This window comes from Chelonoidis abingdonii, chromosome 4, assembly GCF_003597395.2.
Source record: "Chelonoidis abingdonii isolate Lonesome George chromosome 4, CheloAbing_2.0, whole genome shotgun sequence".
Lineage (NCBI taxonomy): Eukaryota > Metazoa > Chordata > Testudines > Testudinidae > Chelonoidis > Chelonoidis abingdonii.
Window position 1 is genome coordinate 6,490,615 of NC_133772.1, and position 24,764 is coordinate 6,515,378.

The 24,764-nt window shown below is 53.6% G+C and overlaps 1 protein-coding gene across 8 annotated transcripts in view; it reads right to left on the reverse strand.

Moving 5' to 3' along the window:
- Positions 1 to 24,764, reverse strand: part of SPTB (spectrin beta, erythrocytic) — a 117,971-nt gene that overhangs the window by 42,275 nt on the left and 50,932 nt on the right. For all 8 annotated transcript variants that reach the window (XM_075065871.1, XM_075065872.1, XM_032775846.2 and 5 more), the window contains 10 exons: positions 19,808 to 19,958; positions 18,253 to 19,102; positions 17,566 to 17,703; positions 11,939 to 12,695; positions 10,213 to 10,415; positions 9,954 to 10,044; positions 4,709 to 4,855; positions 3,010 to 3,273; positions 988 to 1,203; positions 302 to 391 (listed from right to left, as the gene is read on the reverse strand). In XM_075065871.1, coding sequence (XP_074921972.1) covers positions 302 to 391; positions 988 to 1,203; positions 3,010 to 3,273; positions 4,709 to 4,855; positions 9,954 to 10,044; positions 10,213 to 10,415; positions 11,939 to 12,695; positions 17,566 to 17,703; positions 18,253 to 19,102; positions 19,808 to 19,958 — 2,907 coding nt within the window. The remainder of the gene's footprint in view (positions 1 to 301; positions 392 to 987; positions 1,204 to 3,009; positions 3,274 to 4,708; positions 4,856 to 9,953; positions 10,045 to 10,212; positions 10,416 to 11,938; positions 12,696 to 17,565; positions 17,704 to 18,252; positions 19,103 to 19,807; positions 19,959 to 24,764) is intronic.

The window sequence follows — 24,764 nt, forward strand, 5'->3', positions numbered from 1 at the left end:
ATCACTTTGTGGGCCCCCAAAGCTCCAGCACGGCTGAGATCCTCCCATGCTGCCTAGGGGGTCTGGGTGCCCAGCTGCCATTCGTTTTAATGGAAAATGAGTGTCCAGGGCTGAAAGCCTCAGTTTACACGGCTTGTCAAGGTGAGTGTTACCAGATTTCTAGGGGATGCATCTGGGGCCAGGTCCTAGCCACATTCTGTACCTACAGCACCCTGAACGCCTCTGGAAAGCCCACTTAGCCTTTTGCTGCCCAGCTTTGATCTCAGTGTTGGAATGAGCAGCTAGCAATGGACAGACTCACCTGATTTTTCTTCATCAGAAGCTGCACGATCTGGAGGTTGGTGCCGTGGTCAGTGGATTTGGCCAGGGGCAGCCTCTCCTGCACCCAGAGCTGCAAGATGGAAGCAGAGGAGAATGGAGAAGCTGCGGCCGAGGGGCAGGCAGGGCGGTGGGAGGCTGCAACATGGCATGGGGCGCAGTGGGCTGGTGATCTGACAGTGTGGCAACCTGCCCACTCAAGCCCTCTGTCCAGGCGGTCAACAGGCTCCACTCAAGCTTCAGCACCAGTCCCTTGCACCTGGACCCTGCCCTGACAGGGCTCATTCTAGCAATGAGTCCTGGGCATCCCAGCCCACTGAATCCCGTCAGGGTGGTGACCCTGTTCCCGGGAGCTGGTCTGGGACCTTCCTTCACACTACTCACTACCGAGCAGAAACCAGAGACAGAATGGAAGCTCTGCATGACAGGGACTGTCCCTTTGTTCTGTCTCTGTACAGCACCTAGCGCATCAGAGACCTAGTCCATGACTAGACCGCCTAGGAGCTACCGTAATACACCTAATAAATTATGTACAAGACCTTGCTGTATCATCCAGGGCACTGGAGCAGATGCTCGCAAGGGACTGGGAGGCTTGCGCAGAAGGCCCATTGGGAAAGCAAGGAGCATCGGGAACTGTAGATGGCGCACGTGGCCTTTCAGGGAGCTCACCGTTTCGTCTGCCAGATCCCGGTTGAGCTGGTACTTGGCTCTGGACGACTCCAGCTCCTTCCTCCTCTTCCCCAAGCACTCCAGGAGATCCAGAAACCTTCTCTCGATGCTCTGCTGCTTGCTGTCGGCCTCGTGCACATCCCCTCTGGGTGGAGGGGCCTGCGACAGCAGCTCTTCCATCTCTCTCTTCCGCGTGCTCACTTGCTCATCGAGTCTCTGAAAGCAAAGGGTTGACGTTCGCCACTGCCAGCCAGGCGATGGCATGCAGCCACGGCTGCAGCAACAGCCACCGGAATCAGCAGATGTTTGGATAAAGCACGTTCATGCTGCTCAAAGAATGCCAGACCCCCCAAACCTCTCCTCCTTTCCCCTCCTCTCCCCAGAGCCCTCCTTTCCCTACGTCTTTTCCTATTTTGTTACTGTGACCCCCACCCCAACGTGTTATGTCTCTGCAGTATCACCTGAGTTTGTACTTGCAGCTTTGACAAGGTGTGAAATTGCATCATTGCATAATTCTGTTGGAGATCCCGTGAAGCATGCGGTATTCGGAAATGTAGGGAAGCCATAAATCGTTCACCTCTTTGTACTTCTCAGTTTGTTTCCTCGTAAAAATCAAATAATCACCAAACAACATTTGGTTGTTACCTGTTTTTGGTATTTTTTTTTTTTTTTTTTTTTACAGAAAGTTGGGTTTTTGACTAAACTAAATTTTTTGCGAAAAAAGTGTTTGCTTTGCTTTCTACAAAAAACACCTGTTTTTTCACTGAAAAACTGAATGCCTTGCAAATTGAAATATATCCATTCAGAGTCCACTGCAGTGCCTTATGGGAACTGTAGTCCATTTTCCTCATCCCCATTTTCCTCTATGGCCCAGGCTGTCTGGCCAGACTACATCTCCCATGATGCACTACAGCAAGGGAGTCCCATGATGTAATTGTCTCATGCACTATAAGGGGACACCATGATGCATCATGGGAGATGTAGTCCAACCAGGGAACCTGGCTTATAGAGGATATTGGACCATGAGGCACCTAGACTCAGCTCCCATGAGGCACCAAAGCTACATTCCCAACTGAAGATTTCAGACTTCGATTTTTCCTCAAAAAATTGAACTTTACTGTGGAAAAAAGCCCATTTTCTAACCAGTTCTCCCAGAGACGCTCTTCATGGCTCCTAATTCCAAACATGACCCAAGCTAACCCAGTGCAATTCCCCATCCCCTGGTAGTGCCTGGACCATGGATAGGTTTAAGAGTATGTTAGTCCCTCTGAGCTGACCGACCTGGCCTGACAGTGCCAGCTTCTGCTTTTAGATCCATAGGTTCAATCCCAGAGAAGATCTTGCTACGAGGCAGCGTGATACACACATGTTGAATATTTATGCAGGGTTAGAGTGAATTAAAAACAAAACAGAAAAGAGTTTTCAAATGACCAGTCCCTGAAGGATTCATCCTCTTGGAGGAAGGCTGCTCGTATTACCCAGGAGGGAGGGATTGCAAGGGACCCAGGCGATTGATGGAGAACCCTTTCAACTAGAGTATGAGCTGCTGCCTCTGTAACAGTGACTGCCAACTCATATGCTCTGTGGATTGGCACAGATGAGGCCGGTAACAGTGAATCTGAGCTGCTGAGATCTGTGAAGCTCAGGACAGGCTGCCCCAAACATGACAGCGTCTAAGCTAGGCTAACACCGTGTGGCTGTCTGTCCCCTGCTAACGGCTGGACATCTATGGAGGTTACAAACGCTTCTTTCCCAGCAAGGATGAGCGTCTCCTCCGCCAGCTGAGAAGAGATCGGGTGGAGCAAGCCGCTGCTGGAGAATCCCTTTCCCCTGCCATCCAAGAGGCCGAATGCTTTGTCTTTGCAGCCCCAGGCCCTGCAGGCCACAGGGGCAAGAAATGGGAAGGGGTGACTGCAGAGCGATCTGTCCTCTAGCACTGCCAGTCTCCAATGCGCCTCCCTCCCCAGCAGGTCATCCCTCCAGCCCCCGCAGTGCCAGCGCTCATGGGAGTTCACCACCTACCATCAGCTTCTTTAGCAGCCTGTTGGTGCTTGTCAGGTCGGTGCTCTGTTCGTCTGACTGCAGCTGCGTGTCCATTTCTCCTATCCACCTGTCCAGGTCAGAAAAGCTCTGCGCATACAGATCTGAGCGGTGGGCATCGAAGAGGTGTTGGGCCTTCTCCTCTGTTGTCGACTGGAGCTTGTCCCAGAGCCGGTGCAGCTCTGTCAGCCTCTGTGAGACCACCACACCAAACTGGGGCTTCTCCCGGATCAGCTGCTGCCCCTCCTGGAGAAAGGTCAGGGGAAAAAAGAATCAGCAATGTGGGGCCAGAAGGGACCTCCAGCACTGAGGCAGAACCAGGCAAACCTAGATCATCCCTGAGGGGCATCTGTCCAACCTGTTCGTAAAAACCTGCAGTGACGGAGATTCCATACCCTCCCCAGGGAACCAGTCCCAAGTTTTTCCTAATATCCAACCTCAATCTCCCTTGCTGCAAGCTAAGCTGATCCCGTCTTGTCGTGCCCTCAGTGGACACAAAGAACAATCGATCACCGCCCTGTTCGTAACACCATTGTACATATTTGATGACTGTTATCTGGTCCCCACTCTGCCTCCTCTTCTCTAGACTAAACCAGCCTTAATGCCTTCCCTCACTGGCCAGGTTTTGTTGATCTCATGACCAGGACCGGCGCCAGGGTTTTTGGCGCCTAGCTGCACGGCCATTTCACCGCCCCACGCGCTTCTCCTGCTGCTCCCGCGGCTCTGGTGGAGCATCCGCAGGCACGCCTGCGGGAGGTCCACCGGAGCCGCCTGCCTCCCCCCCGGCAAAATGCCGTCCCCCAATAATCCTGGCCCCCTAGGCGATTGCCTAGGTCGCCTAAATGGAAGCGCCGGCCCTGCTCATGACCCTTTCCACTTTGTCCACATCTTGCCTAAAGTGCCTAAAGTGTGGTGCCCGCAATGGGACACAGTGTCCAGCTGAGACCCCACCAGTGTCCGGCAATCACCTCCCATGTTGTACAACACTCATGTTAAAGGAGGGGGGGCTGTGGATTGTACCATGGTGGCTGGTGAGAGAGGGGGTAGTAATGAAATCCTGTGAACACAAGGATCCAGCTGGAGGGCAGTGCAGGACCCACTCCCTTCTTCCTGCCCCAGTGCTACCTCCATCCTGCCACCCGCTACAGCAGGGGTAGGCAACCTTTCCGAAGCGGTGTGCCGGGTCTTCATTTATTCACTCTAATTTAAGGTTTCGCGTGCCAGTAATACATTTCAACATTTTTAGAAGGTCTCTTTCTGTAAGTCTATAATATAGAACTAAACTATTGTTGTATGTAAAGTAAATAAAGTTTTTAAAATATTTAAGAAGCTTCATTTAAAATTTAATTACAATGTAGAGCCCCTGGACCGGTGGCCAGGACCCGGGCAGTGTGAGTGCCACAGAAAATCAGCTTGTGTGCCGCCTTCGGCACATGTGCCATACGTTGCCTACCCCTGCGCTACAGCCTCACCCAATCCTGAGACAGCTCTTTAGCATGTGCTTAAAGCTAAGCATCTGCTGAAAGCCCCATTTCATTGATGTCGATGGGAGCTGGAGGCTACCTCAACTCATGGGCTGCCTGGGCTGCGCTAGCCTTCGGGTGTGCACTCAGTGCCAAGCGCCTGAGGTGCAGCAAGGCCTGGGAGGATGGTCTCCCAGCCCCCACGGGAGGTCACCTACCTCATCCACTTTCTCCAGCCAGCCTTGGTGAGAGGCCAACTCAGCCATGAAGGCCTGGTGCTTCAGCCACTTGCTGTGCAGATTCCGGGCTTCGTCATAGGATGCGTCCTGAGCCGTCAGTATTTTCTCATCAATCCAGAGGGTGAGCTGCAAAGGCAGGGAAGGGAGTACACGTCACAGCGCCAGCCCCACCGCTGCGTGTCTCCGAGGAGCCTATGGGATTCAGGCACCTCTGGAAATTCCAGCCTGAAATCTCTGTCAGCCCCCTCCTCCACACCAGCAGAACAATGAGCGATGTTGGCTGGAGCGTATGCCTCAGGAATAGGGACGCAGATGCACTAAAACTTAGGCAGCCCCACGCCCTCCCAGGGAGACGGCCTTGCTGCTCATACTGCCCTGCCGTGGTCAGAGGCTTGGCCCTTGGAGCATGGGACAGAGCGTCTGCAACATGACCCCAGCCTGTCCTAAGCTTCTTTCTAAGTCATGCTAACAGCCACAAACCTACCCTTAGCCTCCGTCAGCTCCCTCCTCAAATCCCTTCTCCGCCACCTGCTGCTGGGCGCTATTACAAAGACATCATCCAGCCGAGTGTCCTGTCCTGATGCAAGAGCAGTTAGCCCCAAATGAGACAAGTTCACACACCGATGAGGCTAATCTGAACCCTCCGTGCAAAAAAATAAAAAAGATTCTGTCCTCAAACCAACATGCTCTAGATTCTGTGTTGAAAAGCAAGTCAATAAAAGTGAAGATCGAGGAGTCTAACTTTGCTTGACGCTTTCCTCGAATTAGTAACAGTGAATGGCAGACCTTTCAAGTCGCTAGAAGACTAAATCCTTAACCCTTTCCTTCAAGGTTTTGGCAATAAAAACTGCCAATAAATGATGAAAACATCGGAGACAAAGTCGCTGCCCTTCCAGAGTATGATACGAACACAAGCAGGAAGTCGAGGGGAAGCTGATTTCTTTGAAGGCTGATTGTGCTACTGTCAAGGCTGATTCCACACTCTGGCTCTTCATGTGCAGAAGGTGGGGGCCCCCAAGGATTCTAAAAATGAATATTGGCCACTCCAGGCTGGTATTAAACTCCCAAGGTTACAGCTTCTCTCTGACCTTGGATTGGTAGATGCTGCCACCACCCAAGTGCAAAAACCCCTTTTGAAACCCAGGAAGGTGCACTTGGGAATTCCTCCCTGTGTGGTACCCTCAAGCCCTTTCACTCCCAGTCCGGGGAAGGGCTGAGAAAGAAAAACAAAGGAAATGAGCTGTTGCCACCAGCTAATTAAACAGTATGGGCACAAACCTCTTAGGGACACAAAAATCCAATCCTGTTCTTAAAAAAGGTAAATTTTATTAAAAACAAAAAGAAAGAAAATACATCTGGAACTTAGGCTTTTTGTTAGGTTTTAAAAAAACAATTACAAGGATTAAGCATCAAGATAGCTTAAAGGTTACAAGCAAAACAACAGCACCTGGGGGTTAGCACAGAGGAGCCCACAAGCCATAAAGAAATAAAAGAGATAAACCTAATCGTGTCTTCCTAGACATTTCCTGATCTATTTATATATCTGGGGTTTCAAATGAGTAGTGTCTAGCTAGGATCTGATCATTTTCATACCTGGCACAAGCTTAGATGTTAGATGGGGTGGGATCTGAGTTACTACAGAGAATTCTTTTCTGGGTGTTTGGCTGGTGAGTCTTGCCCACATGCTCAGGGTTTAGCTGATCGCCATATTTGGGGTTGGGAAGGAATTTTCCTCCAGGGCAGATTGGCAGAGGCCCTGGAGATTTTTCGCTTTCCCCTGCAGCGTAGGGCACGGGTCACTTGCTGGAGGATTCTCTGCACCTTGACATCTTCAAACCACAATTTGAGGACTTCAATAACTCAGACATAGGTTAGGGGTTTGTTACAGGAATGGGTGGGTAAGATTCTGTGGCCTGCATTGTGCAGGAGGTCAGACTAGATGATCATAATGGTCCCTTCTGACCTTAAAATCTACGAGCTCCAGCCCTGTCCCTGCTCTCTGGGAGAACACCACAGACAGACAAAAAGGGAGTCTTATTTCAATTTTAAGAAGTTCTAGCCTTCCCATTGGCTCTTTGGCCCAGTACCCACTCACTTTTTTTTAACCTATGCATAGGAGTGAGACTTTTAACCCTTTACAGGTAAAGCAAGTAGAGAACAGCTACAAAGAGGGATTTTATAGCTAACTGGCTGGCTGGGGGTCCATAAAAGAGAATTACTCCCCTCCCCCCGTCATTTGTCACAGCTACTCATCTTGCAGGTCCGCATTAAGAGTTATTATGCAGCAGATGGCAGATAGAAAATGATCCTCCACACACTTGCTATGAAGCAGATCAATTAGCAGCACACTTCCGAACACCTGAAGGCGACCATACTGAAGGCAGAAGCTGTTCTGGGATGTCTCTGATGCAGCTGTGTAGCATCACCACTGAAAATGCAGCTAATGGGGACAAATCTGTCAAGTGTGTGATTGAAGATGAGGAAGAAGAGGAAAAAAGATGAACCTGATGATAAGCGTGAAAAAGAGGGGGACAACAATGAGGACTTTTGTGAAAGAGAGACACCAAGAGATGCTATTATGGTTGTGAAGGAAACTTGAAAATGTGATCCAAGTGTGACTGATGCAATGACATCTGCCTGTGTTTGCAGAGAGCCTGAGCCCATTGCTCTGAGGGGGGAGAGCTGCCCCAGGTGTGACCAATGCAGCAACTCTGCCTGAGTCTGCAGTGAGTCTGAGACCGGATCATAGAAACAAGCTACGTCTTGTCAGGAATAATTCTAAAGCCCTAAGATCCACATGTAAACTGCTTAGAAGGAAATGGACAGCCTCCTCTTCCTTACATGGACCTGTCTTTCTTGTGGCTTATAAGAATCAGAGGGGTAAAAGGCCGCCAGAGACTGAAATGAGAAGATTAGAGTTAGAATTCCCACCTCCAGGAATTTGTTTGGAAACAATGGAAATGGCAGTAGATCCCCCTGGTTCAAATGAAATCTATGGACGCCTGCTCCACTGAAGGGAGAGTCCATCCCTCCTCATTCATGGTGCAAACCTACCCCAATGGGCAGCCAAATCAATGTTCTGAACAGACCTATGCAGAGGACGGACATTGTGTTTCACCAAGGTGATGCTGGCATTTGGCTTTGTTCGGATTAGGAACAAAATCTGTCCATTTCAAAATTCTCAGCCAAAAAAAAAAAAAATCTGAGGGAAAAAAAACATTTCCAACGAATTCAAACATCTTTTGATTTTGCCTTCATTTTACATGAGAATATATGAGCTAGAATGTAAGCTGGGGTCTGAATGAGCTCTCTTCTGCCACCTATTGATGAAACGGAGGAAGAAACCTCAAACACAAATTGTATTTACATAAACACACCTCCTTTGCCAAAGTGAGCAACACACAGACCGGCTTTGCTAACAGTGATGTATTTTGGCTGTTTTAGGTTAAAGTTCACTTAAGACTGGGATGAAGGGTAATTAGATCTTGTTATCCTTATTAGATTACTGAAAGGCAGAAGAACTGTACTTAACATGCCCTAACTGAGGCAGTCACCATCACTTGTAGAGCTTGGGCAAGTGAAGTGAATCCCAGTGAAAAAACAAGGATAGGGACAAATGTTGCTATGGGGGGTGGATTTTATTTAAAGAGTGCTGGATGGTATTGGCTTTTTCTCCAGTAATTAAAGACAGAGATGATCAAGCTCAATATTCTCTCAGTTTAATAATCATTAGAGCTGAAATTGTCGATAAGTGGGTGGGGGAAGCCTTAGACCTAGAGAGGAGAAAATGCTCTGCTAGAAGTTAACCCAGAGGACAGGGTGGGGCAGTAGGATTCCCCACTACCCAGTGAAGTCACCAAGAGCTGAGTTAGGTGGTGGAGTCTCAGAATGTGGCATTGCAGTGTATGGCAGTGCAATAAGAGGGGTAACAGCAGCAGCAAACCCTGTGATTACTGGGCTAGGGGCTGTGACACTGGAGGACTAGACCAGACCAAGGACGCACCACAGCAGAGGCAGTGGCAGCAAAGCCGCTGGTGGAGGCATCACTTGCCAAACCACCCCCAGGGGCTGTGGTGAAACCTCCCCCCCACCCCCGACCACTCCTGCACTCTGAGACTCCACTGACCTCCGACAACAGGCCATTAGTGGGGTAGAGTGGAGGGCAAGGGGGAGCGGTATGAGTGGGGTGGAGTGGAGGGCAAGCGGGAGTGGTATGAGTGGGGCGGAGCAGAGGGCAAGGGGGAGTGGTATGTTAAAGTGACGTTCCTCTGCTGGACTTTCACACCACAAGGTGGGAAACTGAGGCAAAGGACTATTGTCCAAGATACTGTGGGACAGTGGTATACAAACTTTTCCAGTCACGCCCCCTCTTACCAGTAACAGAAGCTGTCTGCGCCCCCCCAACCCCCATTACTGCAACTCCATAGTGGAGCTTGGCAAGGTGGAGTTGGGGGCATAATTGGGGATGCGGGAAGAGCCAGGGCTAGAGGCGGAGCTGGTCGCGGATGGAGAGGGAATGAGGGCATAGGCAGTGTGACCAGGTGTCCAGTTTTCAACTGGAACACCCAGTTGAAAAGGGGTCCTGGAGGCTCCTGTCAGCACCACTGTCTGGCTGGCAGTGCCACGAGGGGGACTGCCAGGCTTCCTGCTAGCCTCCATCCACATGGCTCCCAGGAAGCAGCCGGCATGCGCCCTCTCCAGCTCTAATTCTGATTTTCCCACCCAGAGGAAGCAGGGAGAGTCATGGAACAGCAGAACATCTCTCCTGGCCAGCAGTAATGGCGCGTCGAGCCATAGGCTCCAACTTTTCCCAGCGCCAGTGGGTGCTCGCACCCCACCTGCCCCCAGCCTCACCACCATTCCAACCCCTTCCCCTTCCCCAAAGTCCCCGCCCCAACTCCGCCCCCTCCCTACCCCATTGGACTCCTCCCCAAATCCCCACCCCAGCCCCGCCTCTTCCCCAAACACACCGCGTTGCCCCTCCTCTCCCTCTCTCCCAGCCCTTGCCACCACAAAACAGCTGTTTCGCAATGGGAAGCGCTGGGAGCTAGGGGGAGAAGTGGTGTGCTCAGGAGAGGAGGCAGAGTGGAGCAGAGGCGGAGGTGAGCTAGGGCTAGGGGGCGGGGAGCTGCCGGTAGGAGCAGAGCACCCGCCAATTTTTCCCCGTGGGTACTCCAGCCCCGGAGCGCCCACGGAGTCAGTGCCTAGGCATCCAGCAGCCTACCTCCTGGCAGTTTTGCAAGAAGCTCTGCAGGTTGTGATTGTCCTTCAGCAGAACCAGCACTTCCTTCGCTTTAGCCACATTCATCCTGGACCTGGAAAGGAGAGAGGACAAGGAGGCTGATAATTGCTGAAGCAGCTTATTTCGTTTGACACCCGCTATCAGCCCATAACCACCGGGGAGAGAGCTATCTGCCAGCGGTCGGATTGGACAGCATAGCTATCGGCAGGTTCCCTCGTTGATAGGATGTGGTTCAATTTACCTCTCTTGTATGACCTGGACCTTTACATTAATTTTGTCGGCGTAAATATTCCCGTCCGCCACCAGCTTCTTGCCGCTTTCCACCAGCCCTGTTATCTTCTCCTTGTTGGCCTCCATAGTGGCCAGGAAATCCTCGTATTTCCGCAGGGCAGCTTCTGACGCGTCCAAGGTGTTCGGGGGCTCCATGTGAGCCAGGGTGTACTCCTGGAATGGAGGGCAGGGTGGGTATGGGGGGGAGAGATGTGATTTAGCAGGGTCTATAGCACCCGCCCTTCCCCCTTCCCCACACTGCTCCAGCCACACTTGGGACATGTTGTGTTCCAGGAAGGCCGCTGCATTGACAAGACCAAGACTAACATGCTTTGAACGCAGGGTGCTGGGCCTAGCCATCTTCAGCACAGTCCTTGCTCTAGCGTCTGGGTTGGGTATCCATGGTGCTCCTGAGCCACGTGTAACTCTCCAGGGCACGGCACAGGGCTTTTGGCACTGGCCTGATGTATGCAAATGGACCAGTAGCATGAGAGCATCTGCCACTGACCTTTCCTGCCAGGCAAAAGGGGCTCGGGAAGGAGGCAATTGGCCAAAATTAGCCCTGGTGGTGCAGGCCCAGGGAGTTATCCCAAGGATGGATTCACCGTGTGCCCGAATCACAGAGCAATGCTTACTGGTGTGCTGGGATCTCTGCAGGGGGGGTGATCAGAACGGGCCATGAAATCAAGGGGTCTCTGCTATTGCATCAGTACAGACGGGTATTGCCTTGGGTCACAGGGGATGCAGCATTCTATCTCGGGTCTTCATCTGTGCCCCGGAGCCGCTGTGCCTTGGCACCTCCCAGTCTTTACCGTGTGTATCCTCAAGCCTCCTCTGTGCCCTAGGGCAGTTATCCCCATTGGACAGATGGGAATGGGGCCCAGATTGTTAAAGGTACTGAGGTGCTGCTGCACTGAATTTAGACTCCTAAGTGCCTAATTCCCCTTTGAAGATTATAGGCTCCTAAATCAGCTTGGCACAATACCTTTAAAGATCGAGGCCCAAGGGAGGTTCCCCAGGCCACATGGGGAGTCTGGGAGAGAACAAAGAATTGAAACCAGGTCTCCTAGCCACTGGGCCATCTCACCTCACCAGAGCTTACTTGTGTGACTGACTGGGCTGTGCAGTACAGATCTAACAGGCCCTTCAAACTCTGCCAACGAGCTGACGCACAGAACATTGCTCCCCTGGTGCTCTGTATCCCGGACAGACCCCGGGCATCGGCGGGCAGGATCAAACCTGGGACCTCTGAAGTTTAATGCATGAGCCTCTACCGCCTGAGCTAAAAGCCACGTGGCACTTAGGTAAGGCTGTAGCAGTCTCATCAATCTCTGGGTGGGCTCGGTGCTGCTAGAGGGAGACAGCAGGCATGGGTTACATCAGCAGAGGGGAAGCGAGGTTCGATTTTCACAGATCAGGTCTATTAAATGTGAAGGAACAATTATAAACACCAGTAGCCTAGTGCAAGGAAGGCCGAGTGGAAATTCAGAAGTAGCAGGGCCTAGTGGCTAGGGACTCGGGAGACCTGGCTTCCATTCCCAGCTCCACCATCTGCCCTTGGGCAAGTCCCACCCCCCTTCTGTGCCTCATTTTCCCCCTCTGTCTCTTCAGTGACCCTGCAGGGCAGCAAGCTCCCAGAGCACTGGGACGGTGATGGATATCATCATCATAACAGACAGATGCAGCTGCTTCCCTACCTGATTGCTCAGGATGACTTCGGCTTGTTTGCTGTCCTTGAGGAACTCCTGGAAGCCCAGACACTGGGCGAGGAACTTCTCCCGGCTGTCCCACATCTTGCACAGGTCGCTCCAGCCCATCTCCATGCCCTGGAGCCGTTGCTGCAGCTGCAGGTACTCCGGGTCTGTCTGCCCGCGCGTCACCCCTTCCCCCGTCTCCTTGACGTTGCGGTAGTCGGCCTCATGCCGGTCAATGTCCTCCTTGATAGCGGTGTGCTCCTGTCGGAACTGCTCCGCCTCGGCCAGGGAGCTGGGCACCTCTTCCGAAGCCACGGTCTGCTGTGCCTTAAACAGCCAGGCCTGGAAGTCATCCAGATCTTGCAGGAACTTCTGCAGCTTGCTGGCCTCCCCGAGCGAGGCCTCCTGACTCTGCAGCGTTCTCTGCAGCTCCTGCCAGAGGCCATTGATGGTGGTCAGGTGGCTGTAGATGTCGGAGGCCAGGTCAGGGAGCTCCTCAGCCAGCCGGCGGGCCTCCTCCTGCAGCACTCCCAGCCGGGTCTGGATGGTGGCCAAGTCACGCTCGATGCCGTACAGCTTCCTCTGGATGGCGATCATGCCCGCCAGGTCTCTGCTCATCTCCTGGGTGGACTGGATCACTTTGGTTTTGTCCAGGATCCATTTGCGGGTCTCCTTGCAGTCCACACAGTAATTGTGCAGGCTCAGTGCCAAGTCCACCGCTTTCTGCCGCTGCCCCACCTTCTCCTGGAAGACATGCCACCTGCAGAGGACACAGCAGAAGCCCCATGGAGCTGTCTTAGAGCCCCTGGTTCATGAGCGAGCCCTGCCCTGTGTGAGAGAGCCAAGGAGGAGAGACTGGGAGAGAAGGGCTTCAGACACTCTTTGGCCAGAGCAGTCAGTGTCTGCAAACCCAGACTCTGTAGGAACTCAATTCATGCTGGCAGTCTTGGCAGGGATGGCACCAGCCCCAGAGACTCCCCAACCCTACTCTGCTGGGCCAGGGCTGACCGCAAAGTGAGGCAGTGCTAGCTGGGAAGAAAGCATAGCCAGGGACTGCAAGGGTACCCACCCACAGGCTGCTATTCAGCCAGGCCACCCACGCTCCCGATCTGAAAGGGCAATGCCAGACCCTAACAGAGAGTCTGGCAGCCCCCCACCCCATCCCAGCTGGCCATATCTCTGAGGCCTTCCTGCCCTTCCTCTGAGGCTGTGAGGGACCTGAGCTGAGCTGGGGGAGTAGAGGGGAAGGACAGGGTTGAAATGGAGAACCTGAAAAGGGCCGATTTGCAGAGTGGGAGAGTTCAGCCCTGTGTGAAATCACTTCAGTCCCTTCTCAGGTTGGGCTCTCAAAAATGGAGGCATCAAAATCCGGACAGTTGGTTGTCCGCTAAGTGCCAGGACAATGGAGGTGGGGCTCGCTGAGATACAGGGGCTTGTGGCAGCCATGACACACTGTCCTGCCCCAGATCAGCTCTGGGTTATTACACGTGGCGTCCTTCATCTGCATCAGTCGCCAGGCTCGGCCCCGTGCAAAGCACACGGCTCATATAGAGATGAAGGTGGTCACTCACACAGTCCTGGAATGCTAGATGTTTTGGGACTTCCAGGAATGGCGTGAGCCCACCACTGCCGGCGTGATGGTGCATGCGAGGTCACACCGCACGGGGATGCCATTTTTAAGAGCCAGAGTGGGCAGAATGGCATTCCCCTACCCAATACCGGACAAAGCCATGTCTGGTTTTGTCCCAGTTCAAAAAGATGCCCAATTGGTTTAACACTGGATGAGTTGCCTCTTTAATCGAAACATGCGCCAGCACGGGGCGGGGCCTGGTGGGCAAAGCCCCCTGGAGGACCAGGCATTTGCACTGCAGCAGCTCTGCCATTGCTCAGGCCTGGTTCTGACCTCACTGATTTGTGTGGATCAGAGTTTGTGAGCACACAGGAAAATGCCACATGTACAAGCTCATGCAGCTCTTGTAAATGCTGGCATTGAGCAACACAGAACAGAATTCTGTATTGAATCTAGCGGAGGAAGGGATAAAAATCAGTGGCTGGAAATTAAAGCCAGTCAGATTCTAATTAGAAATGATGTTCACCAGAGAGGGTGGTGACCCATGGGAGCAAACTGCCAAGGGAAGAGGTGGATTCTCCATCGCTGATGTCTTCAGATCAGACTGGAGGCCTTTTAGGAAGATGGGTTAGCCAAACACCAGTGACCGGCGTCAATACAGGGGCAACGGGATGAAATTTTCCAGCCTATGCTGAGCACTAGGTCAGAGCTGGCAATAAGATGGTCACTTCTGGCTCTGAACTCTGTGTCCAGGCCCTGTTTGACCAGGCGGCCTGCTGGGAATCACGGCCCTTGGGCAGTAAGAATTCTGCAAGTGTAGGTCAAGCTGGGGACAGCTTTCAGAAGCTGCATCCCATTTTCAAAGGTGACTAGGTCCCACTGACTTCAATGAGATTGAAGCTGCTAAGTCACTTCTACAAATGAGGTTTTGAAAATGTTCCCTGACCCCTCTCTTGCCTGAAGCTGGCTGTGTCTGGAGCTGGAAACGTTTGGCTTCTCAAGAAGGAGATTATTATTTAGAATCAGAAACTGTTGGTGTCACTTGAAAGCAGCTCTGAGTGGTGTCTCTCTCTGGTGCTGGGCAATGAGAGCATCAAATAAATATAAAATTTCCACATGAAAATGGTCACACTGGGTCAGACCAAAGGTCCATCTAGCCCAGTATCCTGTCTTCCGACAGAGGCCAGTGTCAGGTGCCCCAGAGGGAATGATCAGAACAAGGAATCATCAAGTGATCCATCCCGTCACCCACTCCCAGCTTCTGGCAAAGAGAGGCTACAGGCACGATCCCTGCCCATCCTGGCTAATAGCCACTGATGGATCTATCCTCCATGAACTTATCTAGTTCTTTTTTTAACCCTGTTATAGTCTTGGCCTTCACAACATCCCCTGGCAAAGAGTTCCACAGGTTGACCCTGCATTGTGTGAAGAAATACTTCCTTTTGTTTGTTTTAAACCTGCTGCCTATTCATTTCATTGGGTGACCCCCAGTTCTTGTGTTATGAGAAGGAGTAAATAACACTTCCTTATTTACTTTCTCCAAACCAGTCTCCCCCCTTAGTCGTCTCTTTTCCAAGCTGAAAAATCCCAAATTTATTAATCTCTCCTCAGACAGAAGCTGTTCTATACCCCTAATCATTTTTGTTGTCCTTTTCTGAACTTTTTCCAATTCCAATATATCTTTTTCCAGATGGGACGACCACATCTGCACAGAGTATGATGTTACACCCCGTATTCTTCATAGAAATACTGTTATGATATGAATATGGCATAACTAAGGTATGTTTTATGCAAGATGGGTCACGTGAGGTATCATTGAAAAGGGTATGATTTTCTGAATGTGTTTATCCAAGTTGTATGCATGTATCATTTCTGTGTCCAAAGTTAGGAATACGTGTATGTAACCATTATAAACGTGTGGGTATGTGATTGGGAAATGCCCACCAGACAGGAAGCAATCAGCCTTAATGGGTCATTAGGAAAAGATCATGAGTCTTCGAAGATGTGGATTCCTCCATCTTCCCAGGAGTTCCTTCCTGTGGGCCTTGTAAATAAACCTTGTCTCATGGTTGCCCTGACACTGCAGGGTCATGTGATAATGTCACCTGGTACAATATACCACCTGGGACACTGCTGGTACTTTTCCACTGGAAACAAAGGCCTCCTGCCTTCTGTAAATTCTATTTAAGGCTGGGAAGGAAGGCACTCAGGACTCTCCTCCATTGCCTGTCCAGGAAGGAAGACTGCTAAAAACACTTGAAGGGAAAAGCAGGGGTGAGTCTAGGCTGTAAACATTGGTCTAGCCCGGGGTGGCCAACCTGTGGCTCCGGAGCCGCATGCGGCTGTTCAGAAGTTAATATGTGGCTCCTTGTATAGGTACCGACTCCAGGGCTGGAGCTACAGCAACAATTTTCCAATGTGCCAGAGGTGCTCACTGCTCAACCTCTGACTCTGCCACAGGCCCTGCCCCCACTCCACCCCTTCCTGCCCCCTCCCCTGAGCCTGCCATGCCCTCGCTCCTCCCCCCCAGAGCCTCCTGCACACCACAAAACAGCTGATCAGGAGGTGCAGGAAGGGAAGGGGAGGCACTGATTGGAGGGGCTGCCAGTGGGTGGGAGGCGCTGGGAGTGGGGAGTTGATGGCGGGCTACTGACGTATTACTGTGGCTTTTTGGCAAGGTACATTGGTAAATTCTGGCTCCTCGTCAGGCTCAGGTTGGCCACTCAAATCTAGCCTGTAAAGAGATATAACTAGAACTCTGCACTGCAGAAACTCTACCAACCTGCCTAAACAACACTTAGGGTGAGAAATTACTATGTGTAACCTGTTTCTTTAGTGTATTAAGCTTACTTGCTCAGTAATCTGCTTTGTTCTGTTTGCTGTCCCTTAGAATCACTTAACATTTACCTTTTGTAGTTAATAAACTTATTTCTTATTTATACTATAACCCAGTTTGTGCAATTCATATCGGGGGTGGGGGGGGAAGCTTTGCATATCTCTTTCCACATTGAGGGAGAGGGTGATTTTTATGAGCTTGTGCTGTGCAGATTTTATCTATACGGTGCAAGACAATATTATTTTGGGTTTATGCCCCAGAGCGTGTGGACACGTGAGTGCTGGGTAAATCTCCGAGCTGATTCCTGCCACACAGAGCTGGCCTCAGTGTCTCTGTGTCCATTTGCAGCTGTGTATGTCCCTACCTGTGTGTCCTGGGGAAGGCTTGAGGGCCTGGCACAGCTAGGACAGGGTGAGGAAACCCAGGCTGCTGGAACGGGCAGAACGAGTGGGAGCCCAGCACATCTGGTGGCATCCCAGATGGGGGGGTCCAACCCGTCACACACAGTATGCAAGATGTGGGCCGACCATGGATTTATATGGGGTTATATAGCAAGCGATGCATCCACTGTTATCCAATCCCAGTGACTGGCAGCCAGAGGCTAGGGACACTCAGAGCATAAGGTAGCATCCCTGACCACATTGGCTAATAGCCATTGATGGACCTGTCCTCCATGAACTTACCTAGTTCTTTTTTAAACCCTATTATAGTCTTGGCCTTCACAACATACCCTGGTAATGATGTTGCCTGTCTGTTGTATGAAGAAATTCTTCCTTTTGTTTGTTTTAAATCTGCTACATGTTAATTTCATTTGGTGACCTCTAGTTCTTGTGTTACATGAAGGGGTAAATAACACTTCCTTATTCACTTTCCCCACACCAGTCATGATTTTATAGACCTCCCTTAGTTGTCTCTTTAACAAAAGTCCCAGTCTTTTTAATCTCTCCTCCTCTGGAAGCTGTTCCATACCCTTAATCATTTTTTTATGCCCTTATCTGTACCTTTTCCGATTCTAATATATCTTATCTGGTCCTTGGGATCCTAGACAAAGGGAACACAGCCAGCATCAGGATGGGGGATGCCCACTGTGGTTTTAGCATGAGCACAAGCTGAATATGCAGCTCCTGGGGATAGGATCGCTGTGAAGCATCCAGTCAGCCGTGTCCCCGACAGGCAGGCCTGGGACACAGCTAGTGTGGGTAGCACAGAGGGGTGCGGCGGTACCTGGTGATCAGACGCTCCTGGCACTGCCTGATGCGGTTGCTGCGCGGGTGCCCACTCTCGATGAGGCTGGCGGCTGCGCGGTTGACGCCGTCAGTCTGGGAGGCTAGCGTGCTCATCTCCTGCTTCAGGATGTCAAACCTGCAATCACACAGGCAGCAATTCGCAGGACAGCACTGGGACTGCCCAACTCCGCAGCAGCTGTGCCTCAGGTCCCCTCCCTGGCTGAGCAGGACACAGGACCAGGGCACAAGGCCTTCCCTGCTGCCTTCCCTCTGGTGCCAGCGTGCACCCTGGGCAAAGTACCCAGAGCCCTGCGCCAGCAGCGACGGATGGAGCAGCAGCGCTAACGCTGACAACGACACATGATGCTTGTGAGCAGAGCTGGGGTGGGCTAGGAATGGGGCTGGGGCCGTAGCACACAAAGCAAGGCTCCGTACCCACTGTTGAGCACAAAAAGAAGGGAGCCAAGGGGGCTAGGAGCCACATACCCCCTTCCAAACCCTGGGCACTGCCGGAAGGGGCAAAGCCTGACGCGCTGGAATAAGGAGAGGCTGCCCCTGAAGTGGATCACCTGTGCTTCACAACCCCAGGTCCTACATGTATCTAGCTAGGTGAGGGTTGGGGTTAGGATCAAGGGGGCAGAGGGACCGGGTACCTGGCTGTCCCTGACTATGGTAGCCCAGGTACCTGTGCTGCACTACATCCAAGTCCTCCAGCGGGTCTGGGATCTCCATCTGCTCCAGCCACTTCTCCTTCTCACTCATCCAGAGTTCGCAGGCATCCGTCTCACTGAAGATCGTGTAGAGGTCCAGAGCATCCTGCAGCTTCTGCCTGCGCAGCTCAGCCAGGGACACCACCTCGGCGTAGAGGGCCTGGAACTCCGGGGCGCCCCGCAGCTCGGCCGGGAAGCTCTGGGCCTGCTGGCTCAGGCTGTCCATCACTCTCTTGTTGTCCGCCACCTCATCCAGTAGGTCTCGGTGCTTTCTGACCAGGGCCTGCGTGGAGGACTCATCGTGGCCCACCTCATCGCTGGACACCAGGCGATGGGCGTCTTGCAGCCAGGCCTTCAGGTCGTCCGCGTCCACCTGGAACTGGAAGAAGCTCTCGGCATCCTGCAGGTTCTTCTTGCGGAATGAGGCCAGCTCCTGGAGCTGAGCCCACAGTGCCTTCACCTCCTCCATCCTGCCTCGGATCTTGGAGGAGTCAAAGTGCTTCTGGGCCACCATGTCTTCCCCATCCTGGATGGTTTGATGGAGGTGGGCGCCTAGGCCCCGCAGCTCGTCCTCAAAGGCCTTGTGTTTCCGCTGCAGGGTGAGGAGGCTGGTCAGGTCTTTCCCGTAATCCAAGGAGGAATAGATTTGCTCTTTCTCCTTGATCCAGCTCTCCGCCTCGTCCAGCTCCCAGAAGAACTTCCACAGGCGCTTGGACTGCTCCAGGCGAGCCTTCCTCTCGGCCGCCATCGCCAGCAGCTCCTGGTAGCACTGCTCCAGGTAGTTGACGCGGTCGCGGATGACCTTGGGGTCACACGGCCGATAGCCTGCGTGGCGGAGGGGACAGAATGGAGGCAGCTTTAAAGCATGAAATTCCATCACTGAGGGGGCCTCTTCTCTAGATCTCAATAGCCATCCTGTCCTTCACACTGCCAGGGTGGGGCAGAGCTCTCGAGTTAAGGCACAAATGGCCACCCCTCCCCTCTGATTGTCAGCCCCATGTCACAGCTGGGGCCCAGAGAGACTAAGATTGTGTCTACACAGCCGTGGGGAGGGGTCATTCCCAGCTCTGGGGGCTGACAGCCGCCCCCCGCAGGGCCAGTGTGCCAACGGAGCTGGGGATCCCACCTCCCAGCTACAGTGTAGACGCACCCTAAGTGCCTTGCTGACGTCATGCAGCCAGCGACAAAGCCAGGAACTGAACCCAGTCTCCCTAGTTCCAGGCCCTCTCCCACTCACAGAGCTCCCTCTGGCCAGGCGAGTTTTCAATGCACTGGCCTGCCCTGGGGAAGTAAGAACACAGCCGACTTTCGGCCCTGGGACCTGCGCCTCCTCACTGGAGGGGTGTAGACAAAAGCCGAGGCACCCAGGGAAGGGCAGAACAAGCCGAGGGCTGGCATGGGGCAGGGTTGAGGAGAAGTGAGAGTGATGACGAGCCAGCAGCGGGGCCCCTTTGATGGGCTGTCTCCCAGCCTCATCCCCCGCAGCCGGCCCTGCTGGCACAAGATGCATTGCTCGCCGCTTCCACATACCGTCACCGTTGGCAAATGCAAGGGCTGCCGCGCTCATGGCGTGCACCTTCTCCACCTGGAGGGCCATGTCAGCTTCCAGCAGCTTGTGCTTCTGCAGCAGGTCCTCCGCTTCCAGCAGGTGCTTGCCGAACTTGGGCGATAAGAGACGTGCCTAGGCAGAGCAGGGCGAGAGGCCGAAAGAGAAGTTACGTTTCCTTTCCCCTGCCCTCGCCTGCTGTGCCCATGCCACGGGGCCTGCTTGGTTGGTGTGTTTCCCAGACCCCTGCTCTAGAGTCTTGGGCTCTGCTCCCTGTTCTTCCACTGACTTGCTGTGTACCCTTGGGCACTGAACCCCCGTGTGCCTCAGTTTCCCCCAAAGGGGGGATAATAGTCCTGCCCCTAGCTCATAAGGTGAGGGGTTGGAAGCGTCATTAATTAAAAGTCTGAACCAAAAAAAAACAACAAACCCTGCAGAAGAAGACAACAGCACGGACCACGAACGCGTTGCGGGAGGCCTGGCACAGAAAGGCAGGCTCCATGTTATGCTGCTATCGCAGGGGTGGGCAGGGGGCGCTGTTCCACACAATCTTACAAGTTCTTCTCTCAGCATGCAAGCGGCGCGCGCTGAAGAAACGCGGCATTAGTGTTCATTTTAGGATGCGCGATCTTTGGCTGGGGAGCTCCTGCAAACACCAGGAGGGTTTACTCTCTGCTTTGACCTTGGTACCCAGAGGCAGTTCTTGGGGCAAGGGCTGCTCCCTGGGAATTAGGCATAGGGTGTGTGGGCTGAGCCCCCGGATGGTGGGGGGCTGGTCTGCATGCTGTTTGTGACCACCTCTGTCTAGGGTTGACAACCCTCTCAGTTTGTCCAGGAGTCTCCTGGACTCGGGCTCGATCTCCTGGTGGCTACTGAAGCCAAACTGGGAGCTTTTAGGCTGCTAGAAGTCCGGTGCCGCAACGGGGCTAAGGCAGGCTCGTGTCTGGAGCAGCTCCTAGACAGCGGTGCAGCAAGGGGTGTCTCTGCTCACTGCCTCTGCCCCAAGTGCCGACTCTGTAGCTCCCATTGGCCGAGAACGGGGAACCACGGCCAATGGGAGCTGCAGGAGTGGTGCCTGCAAATGGGCAGTGTCTAGAGCCATCAGCCTCCTGAGCCTAGGTGCTGCTGCTGCACATGCTGCTGCTTCCAGGACCCACCTGAGGTAAGCACTGCCCGCCCGGAGCCTGCACCCCAAGCCCCATGCCCCAACCCCCTCCCGCACTCCAAACTCCCTCCCAGAGGCTACATCCTGCACCCCCTCCTGCACCCCAAACCCCTACCACAGCCCTGAGCCCTATCCCACACTCGAACTCCCTCCCAGAGCGCACACTCTACAGTCCCTCCTGTACCACAACCCCTTACCCCTGCCCCAGCCCCCTCCCACATACCGCCTGGAGACAGCACCCCACAACCCCTCCCTGTCATAAAGCATAAGTCCCAATTCTGAACCTTAGCGTCCAAAATGTGGGTGCCTGCATGAAACCGCCAAGCTTAATTACCAGCTTAGATCTGATAGCGCTGCCACCAGCCAGGAATTCCAGTGCCTGGCTCACTCTGGTCTCCCCAAATCCTTCCCTGGGGGACCCCAAGACTCAGATGCCCTGAGTCTTACAACAAAGGGAAATAACCGCCTCCCTGGATGACCCTGGAAGATCACCCTGTTTCAATTCCTTGAAACGCAAACCAGAGAGATCAGGTTTCTCTCACCCTCACTCAGAGTCCCTGCAAATGCAAGCTTTGTAACTCTAACACAAGGATTTCTCTTCCCCCCTGTCTTCTCCTGCCCACCAATGTCCCCTGGTACTGCGCAGCTCATCCCCGTGAGCATCAACTAAAAAAAATCCAACAGGTTTTCAAAAAGAAAAGCATATATAAGAAAGAAAAGAAGAAAGAATACAATTGTTCTGATCAAGGTTGACAATATATCAGGGTTATTGGCTAAAAGCTTATCCAAAAGAAATACAATTTAAACATCAGCAACTGACTCACATATAATACAAAAACAATATAACCTATTGTCTGTCTACCTTTGTACTGGCACAGACTTGGTAACAGAAGATTAGAATGCCTGGAGATAGAGAGATCACTTCTCAAGCGAGAGCAACAAGAAGACAAAGAACACACACCCAAAACTTCCCTCCCTTGAGATTTGAAAAATCTTGTTTCCTGATTGGTCCTCTGGTCAGGTGTTTGGTTCCCTTTGTTAACCCTTTACAGGTAAAAGAAACATTGACCCTTAGCTATCTGTTTATGACACTCCCACACCCGAAACTGCTGTCTCAGCCCCGAGCCTCTTTCCTGCACCCAAAATCCCTCCCGGAGCCTGCACCCCGCTCACCCTCCTGCATCCCAATCCCCAGCCCCAGCCCCCTTCTGCACCCAAGCTCCCCCTCAGATCCCGCACCCTCTCCTGTACCCCAACCCCCTGCCCCTGCCCTGAGTCCCCTCCCGCACCGAAACTCTCTCCCAGAGCCCTCCCCTTTCATCCCTTCTCCAACTCCCTGGCCCAGTCCTGAGCCCCATCCCACACCCAAACTCCCTCCTGGAGCCCAAACTCCGAACCCCCTCCCATACCCCAACCTGCTCCCCCACACTCAGCCCAGAGCCCCCTCCCACATGCTGAACCCCTTGGACCCACCCTCTAGGCCAGAGTCCTCATCCCCTCCCATAACCCAACCCCCTGCCCCAACCCAGTGAAAGTGAGTGAGGGTGGGGGAGAGCAAGTGACGAGGGGGGGGCCTCAGAGAAGGGGCTGGGCAGGGTGGGGCCTTGGGGAAGGGGGCGGGGCAAGGGTGTTTGGGTTTGTGCAATTAGACCAGCCGTGGGCAAACTTTTTGGCCAGAGAGCCACATCTGGATATGGAAATTGTATGGCAGGCCATGAATGCTCACAAAATTGGAGGGTGGAGGGCTCCAGCTGGGGGTGCAGGCTCTGGGATGAGGATGAGGGATTAGGGGTGCAGGAGGGTGCTTCAGGTTGGGACTGAGGGGTTCAGGCATGGGAGGGAGTCAGGGGGGCAGGTTTCGGGCAGCGCTTACCTCAAACAGCTCTTAGAAACAGCAGCATGTCCTGCCTCTGGCTCCTAAGCGGAGGTGCAGCCAGGCTGCTCTGCGTGCTGCCCTGTCCACAGGCACCACCCCTGCAGCTCCCACTGGCTGCGGTTCCCAGCCAATGGGAGCTGCGCTTGGGGTGGGGGTAGCATACTGAGCCCTCTGGCTGCCTCTATGTACAGGAGCAGGAGGGGGACATGCCGCTGCTTCTGAGAGCCATGTGGGGTCTGGCAAGACCCTGACCCCGCTCCCCGGCTGGAGCGCCAAAGTGGGGCAAGCCCTGTGTGACGAAGTGGGGGATTTTCTTGTTTTTCCCTTGGTTTTCCAGTGGGTTCCATGCAGAGGGGGTGGGACTCAGTTTCCCTGGGTGTTACTGGTTTAACAAGGTGATGGGAGAGGGAGGAGTTGTTACAAAGGACCAGCGAGGGGACTTGGGACCCCAGCCAATGGCCTGGAGAATGGACACCCCAGCGACTGGTGACCTGGCGACCCTGAGGCCCAGCTCAGGAGTCGCAGCCGGTTCTGGCCAGTGGGAGGACAATGGGCTGCGAAGAGAGGACCCCGGTGACCTAACCAGCCAGTTCCAACCAGAGAGGGAGAGAGGACAGAAGAGAGGAGAGGAGGCCCAGGCGACCCTGTTCACCTGGAAAGAAGACAACAGACAGAGGTGGGGTTTGGGGGAGGAGATATCAGAGGCCCAGTTGGGAAGCAGGGGGGCTCTGGGCTGGTGGGGGGAGCAGGCAGAGCCCACCTGGATGCAGGGGAGACTTGGATGTGCTGTGCTGAGGGAGGCCAGGTCTGAGGCTCTGAGAGTTTCCTGTGCTGTGTTCAAACGCTCAATAAACCCTCAAACACTCAGTTTTACACTGAGTGTCACTCCGGGCTAGAGAACAGGGCTGCATTATTCCCTTTGGGAATGAAGGCCCCGGGGGTCCAGAGCGAGTGGACTCCCTGAGGGGGCCCACAGAGAGAGACAGGCATGCTAAGGCTCAGCGAGGTGCAGCTCCAGGAGGTGCAGGGGCCTAACCCCAAGGGAGAGTGGACCCCCGAGAAGGGCTGTCACGCTGAATGGGGTTCCCCCCACAGACCGCACGGGGCCAAGAGTGGACATGGCCTGTGAGTCCATGACACCCTGGACGCTGCTTCCCGGCGGAAGCTCGAGGGCCAGATTAAAACATCTGGAGGGCCGGATGTGGCCCCCGGGCCGTAGTTTGCCCACCCCTGGATTAGACAGTTGGCAGCGCTGCCTCTGCTCCAGGATGGGGGTACCGACAGGGTAAATAAGCAACGGGCACTAAAAACCTCCAGATCCCACATCAGTGATTTCTCCTCCATTACGAAGCCAACCTGCCTGGCCCCCACAGCTGCTGCCACTTGGCAGATGGACAGTGATATTGGTGGCTAACAGATGAGATCCATGATAGAAGCCTGCTCCGTGGGCATAGGCCCTGACTTTTATTTTTCCCTGGGGGGGAGGCCCCTGCTCTATCCTGAGGTCCTGCCCCCATTCTGCCCCTTCCCCTGAGGCCCTGCCCTCGCTCTGCCTCCTCCTGCCCCCATTCTGCCCCTTGCCCAAGGCTCCCACCCACCAGCCACTTGCTGCTCCCCACCCTCCCCCAAGTCCCTCCCCCAGCTGCCAAACAACTGACCGGCATGGTGCCACCCAACAGCTGGTCGCTGGGGCCCCGCCGAACAGCTATGGCTGGTGGGTGCTGAGCACCCACTATGTTTTTTGGAGAATCCATGGAGTTGGCACAGATGCCTGCGGGCAGCAGGCCCCAGAGAGGGCCATGGGCAGTGTTCCTTCTAATTTTTTACATCCATGTGCAGAATGAATTTTGTTCTGTGCACCAATATGGAAGTGATGTGTGGTGGGGGTGGGGCCGAATGG